Source organism: Myxocyprinus asiaticus, chromosome 13 (genome assembly GCF_019703515.2).
Source record: "Myxocyprinus asiaticus isolate MX2 ecotype Aquarium Trade chromosome 13, UBuf_Myxa_2, whole genome shotgun sequence".
NCBI classification, from domain to species: domain Eukaryota; kingdom Metazoa; phylum Chordata; class Actinopteri; order Cypriniformes; family Catostomidae; genus Myxocyprinus; species Myxocyprinus asiaticus.
In genome coordinates, this window is record NC_059356.1 from 36,198,414 (window position 1) to 36,204,413 (window position 6,000).

Consider the following 6,000-nt stretch of genomic DNA (forward strand, 5'->3'; position numbering starts at 1 on the left):
GCAGTGTGTGAAAAAAGCTTGGAGGATCATAAGAGACTCCAGCCACCCGAGCCATGGGGCTGTTCTCACTGCTACCATCAGGTAGGCGGTATCGCAGCATCAGGACCCGTACCAGCCGACTTCATGACAGCTTCTTCCCCCAAGCAATCAGACTTTTGAACTCTTGATCTCTCACGATCAATATACATCAGCACTGCACTTTATTAATCTTATTATCTCACACTGGACTGTCATAAATTATATTCTCTCTTAACAACACACTGGCAACTGACTATCAACCGACAGCCTGAATGTCAATACAGTACAATACAACCTACTGTATATTTTATATATACTATATATACTATTTTTATTGTATAATGTGTATTCTATATTGTGTGTATTGTATACTGTACATTGTATGTTATTATTTGTATATTGTGTTGTGTGTAATTATGTATATATTAGATTTTAAATTGTGTTGTAAATCTGATGTTTATTGTAAATTGGTATATGTCTCATCACTGTCACGACTGCTATGTTGCTCGGAACTGCACCCAAGACTTTCACACACTATTGCACTTGTGTATATGGTTGTGTGACAATAAAAGTGATTTGATTTGAATAGCCTACTCATCAATTCTTAAGAGATTTCTAAAAATTGTACAGTTTAATAACTATTCACTCTCTCAAGTCACAACAGGTTGGCCTTGGTGCTGAGAAATATTATTATCAAGACACAATCATGTTGCATCTAATTTTAAATGTGATCAAGTTCATTAATACAGTTAACTTTTTTAATACAAGAAGTGTTTCATCAATAATCAATTTATCCATCAATACTACTTACTTTGTTACAAATTCACTAGTAATTATTAATAATAATAATAATAATATATATATATATATATATATATATATATATTTTTTTTTGTTTTGTTTTTTTTTTACAAAAATGAGCAATTTTACAGAACAAGTCTAAGTCTTGGTAAACTTGGAACTTTAAATGCACAAAGGAGAATATATGCTGCATCTTGCTGGATTAAGACTGTGTCTGAAGTTTAGCTCACATTATCCAGATCCCAGAGGCACCACATTCCTCTGTGTACTGTGATTTTTACAATTGATAAATTCTAAGAAAAACATATTTGTGCTTGCTTTAACTTGTTAGGTCACTTTTTTTATTTTCTCCTAACCTCTGAAAGTGATCAGTTGTCTTGGATGTTGGTGTCACTGGTGCTGCTCTCTCCTGGCTTTCTTCATACCTCACGGGTAGACAGTTTTACATTTCAATGCAAAATTATCAGTCACCTATTGTTTCCCTGAAATTAGGTGTCCCTCAGGAATCAGTTCTTGGACCTCTACTATTCATTATATATATACTGCCTTTGGGACAACTCATTCGCCGCCACGGTTTCAGTTACCACTGTTATGCTGATGACATTCAAATATGTACAGCTTGTAGATCTGCTCCCACTCTACAGACCAGTCCACTATCAACATGTGTAAATTAAATAAAAAAAAATGGCTTAACTCCAACTTCCAAAAATTGAACATGGATAAAACTGAGATCATTATTAATGAAACACCAACACTTATGAAAAAAAAATTCCTTATGACTTTGGTTGTGATATTGATGGCATTTTCATTAAACCATCCAATATGAAAAAATGTAGTTATCATCTTTGATCCTTCCCTCACTTTTGAAGCTCATATTAAATCTGTATCTAAAATTGCCTTCTTTCACCTTCGCCGCATTGCTCGCCTTCATCCCTTTATCAGTCTCAAAGACACCGAAACACTGGTTGATGCATTTATATTCTCATGTCTTGACTATTGCAATGCCCTCTTCATTGGTTTACCTGCTAACTCTATTGCTATATATATATATATATATATATATATATAGGGGGGGGAAGTCACAGAAAATTCTTAACATTTGCACATAAATTTGCAAAATCACTTTAACACTACTAATAAGACCTAAATGGAATGGGGCAAAAATTCTGCGCAGAAGTTTCTTTTTGTTGATTGGCTATGACATTATAAGTGCATCAGAATACATTGTCGTGTATGCTGTGCAAAAAATAATTGTTTTTTTTTTTTTTTGCATTTGAATTCAACGTTCACGTATCCCAAAATATTGAAGACACATTATTCAAAAGACACTGCATCACACATCATGCTCATGAACAAAACAAATCTGTCACATATATATATATATATATATATATATTTTTTTTTTATTTTTTTTTTATTATTCAAAACCATTAATAGTAACAGCAAGAGTACATAAGTGTGTAAAAATGGATGAACTTCAGGCATCTTTAGTCTGTATTAAGTCACAATCTTTGTAGGTGATGTAACAGTCCAGTAATTTTCCTTTAAAATTTTACCTTCATTATCGTCACCAGGAATATCATGGTTATTAATGTGCCACAGATGTTTGCGTCACATGGCAGAATACGCCACAGTCTGCTCAGTTTGCAGCCTACCCTGCAAACAATATCGATCTAGACAGTTCAACAACTGACTTTTAATGAGACCCCTGGGAATTATGAGAGTAACTTACACTGACATTCATTCAACATATTTCTATTTCTCTCTCTCTCTCTCAAACACACACACACACACGTGTGGCTATCCTTATGAGGACTCTTCATAGACATAATGATTTTTATACTGGACGAACTATATATTATATCCCCTAACACTAACCCTCACAAAAAACTTTCTGCATTTTTACATTTTCAATAAAACACAGTTTAGTATGTTGTTTTTTTTAAGCAATTTGAATGATGGGGACACTAGAAATGTCCTCATAAACCACATTTATAGCATAATACCCTTGTAATTACCAGTTTGTAACCTAAAAAAAGTCCTCATAAACCACCCAAACCCACCCACGAACACACACACACACGTAACATATATGTTTTTATAAAGTGTGCATCCTGAGAGGTTCAGCCCAGCGAATTATTAGGGTTGGGTGATTGTCTTCAGAATTGAGCTCCTCACTGGCCATTGTCTACACCAGGCACAGCACACACACATGCAAAAGCACAAAATCAGCCTGGAACATGCACAGAATAAAATGGCTGTCTCTAACTGGGACGGTAGATTGTGCTTTCCCTAAAAATTCATGCCAGGTTGGATGTGCATTTTGTATGGTTTGAGAGACTGTCTGTGCATGTGGAATCGCAATTACGTGTGCATCTCTCTCATAAGCACCGCTAAATCAGAAGGCATATGACCGGAGAGGCATTTAGTGTGTAACATCACTTTTGAGCTCATAAAAGGGAGTTTTCCTTACACTTCACTGCATTGGCTTGAAAGTCCGAAAACCACTGAAATTACTGGGAGACGCAATCCCTTGCCCACCACAACGTCCACACTATTATATCTCAGCCCATAAGGCATGCAGGTTCCTAAGAAAACGTTTACACAGCCTGGTATAGTTTCAGATATTTCCCTTCCTTTAATCGCATTCACTCTTGCTTGCAAACAAAAAATAAATATTTTGCTTTTTTGGAGTTTCAAGACCAGTCAGACAGATTAGGGATGCCCGCCAACCAACAGATACCCATCCCACCCAATCCCAAATCATCCTATTAGAACTGAAAGATCTTCATTTCGTGTCCCCGTGTCTCTCTCTCACTCGCTCTCAATGGATGATGTGCTCCAAGTAATGGGGGTGGGGATTTTCTTTGATGTATTTCTGGATGTACCAGCAGGTTAGATGGGCTTTCAGGTCTTCCTCTACCACAAAATCCATTGCAGCCTGACAATGACAAACAGAAATCAAATTAAAATGTAAAACAATGAGGACAGTGAAAATAACAAAAACAAATTGGTTCAAACCAATCCGAAGGAGGAACTTCATACAACCTTGGCTAGGTGTTTGGCAATCTCTCGTCCTCTGTAAGCTTCAGGAACTTCGGTATGCTGCAGATCCACTGTTTTCTTCCCCACATATTCATACAGCAGCACAGCCCTGTCGTGGGAACCTTCAGACCAAACAAAATGCAATAGAAAACATAAACATGCAAGTATATCAGTTAGCACTCTAATAAATTATTTTAACATTTTGCCTTTAGTAAATAACTATGTGGTCTGTCAAACAGGCTGCCTGTGCTTTGTTATTCTTTTACATCACAGTAAAGAGTGTGTTTTCCGGGGATATATTCGTTAACCCTCCTATTGCCTTAGAGTCATTTTTGACCTGGGACAGGTAAAAAACGTGTTAAAAATACAGCATCGTTTTAGGCACTGGAACCAAACATTGTGACTTTGTCAAGACCATTAAAACAAATAAAGTTTAAAAAAAAAAATGTATTTTGTATATACTTGTTTTAGAGAAATAAAAATGTAAAGCAAATTGTTCCTTCCATCGTCTTAACGGGTCAATTTTGACCCGTATAGAAAGAACCAGTTCCACCTTCAGAATTTCTGGATGTCATGCAGCTTGAAATAGATTTTTTTTTTTGCACATCTATGAATCAAATTTAACCTAAAAATACATTACAATTTCTAACATTTTTGCCCCTAGCCCCATACTTTTATCTATCTCCCCCACCTGCTTCACTGGGTACTGCATCTTTCTCACAAATTGCACACTTTCCACTCAAATTGGGTTTGTGCACACATACACCCTGTAACACTGCAACAAATTGTTTGACATTAGTGGGAAGGAATGGATTTGTTGCAATGGACATGCAAAATGAGTCCATTTTGACTGCTTGAAAAAGCAATAAAGATTAATTTACAAAACAGGCATGTACTATTAATTTTAACTCTTAAAATGTACTCTGTTGATTTTCTACAAGCAGAATCAATCAGAAATTGTTGTAATTTAGTTGAGAAATTATAAAATGCCAAAAGTAATTTAAATAAATGCAACATGAGACATCCTTTGCCAATGTTTGACAATTTAAAAAAAATTATTATTTACTATATTTCATTTCCCCCAAACATTATACACTTTCTGGACACATGAAAACAGATTTAGTGCTGTTGTAAACTAATCAAGGATATATGCATTTTTAATGGTTTTCAATACACAAAAGGAGGGTGCAATACACAAAAGAAGGGTACAATTTCTTAAGGCAATAAGAGGGTTAAAGGGTTAGTTCACCCAAATATGAAAATTCTCTCATCATTTACTCACCCTCATGCCATCCCACAAGTGTATGACTTACTTTCTTCTGTAGAACACAAAGATTTTTAGAAGAATATTTCAGCTCTGTAGGTCCAAGTGAATGGTGGCCAGACCTTTGAAGCTCCAAAAAGCAGATAAAGGAAACATTAAAGTAATCCATAAGACTCCAGTAGTTTAATCAATGTCTTCTGAAGTGATCCAGTTGGTTTTGGGTGAGAATAGACCAAAATGTAACTCCTTTTTCACTGTATGTCTTGCCATTGCAGTCTCTAGGCACGATCATGATTTCAAGCTCCTCGCCATGGAGACTGCTGTCAAGATTTCATGGAAAAAGGAGTTATATTTTGGTCTGTTCTCCCCCAAAACCGATTGGATCGCTTCAGATATGCTCATAAATGCTTAATAAGTTTTGTTTGTTGTTAGTTCATGTTTTTAACTATTGCTAACAAACGGAACCTTATTGTAAAGTTTTACCCATTTATTTATTCTCAATAAAATAGCTTCTAAAAATTCAGTGGTCAGAAAGAAGTTAGGGTTCACTGTCAACATAAAGTATTATGAAAGAGGAATGGACTAACTTTCCTGTCATCAATGTCAAACCTTACCTGTGCTGTACTTTTATCTGTAAATCTAACATCTTGGAATGTCTAGTTTTCTCACTTTGTGGTCATGCATTGTTGTTGATGAATATGATATAATTTGTGGATTAAACCTTTAAGGCAGGTTTCTAATTAGACAAGGAATAACAGCTTGGTGTCATGGCTCTGGATTTGTTTATAGTGGTGGAATAAAGCAGTAGGCAGACCTGAACAGTTTCAGTCCAACTCATTTTATTCTCAGGCATTAATTTTATGTTGTGTATT

General features: G+C 35.5%; 1 protein-coding gene across 2 annotated transcripts in view; it reads right to left on the minus strand.

The window, feature by feature from the left end:
* Positions 1-2,223: 2,223 nt before the first annotated feature.
* The window catches only part of LOC127450900 (protein NATD1), a 5,051-nt gene continuing 1,274 nt past the window's right edge, over positions 2,224-6,000 (minus strand). Inside the window, exons 1-3 of one of the 2 annotated variants that reach the window (XM_051715362.1) lie at positions 5,147-6,000; positions 3,868-3,986; positions 2,224-3,760 (exon numbers count right to left, since the gene is read on the minus strand). The exon at positions 5,147-6,000 is cut by the window's right edge and continues 1,274 nt beyond it. In XM_051715362.1, the coding sequence (XP_051571322.1) occupies positions 3,644-3,760; positions 3,868-3,986; positions 5,147-5,297 (387 nt within the window). In that variant the 5' untranslated portion in view covers positions 5,298-6,000 and the 3' untranslated portion in view covers positions 2,224-3,643. The remainder of the gene's footprint in view (positions 3,761-3,867; positions 3,987-5,146) is intronic. The other variant, XM_051715361.1, reaches the window with a different exon arrangement.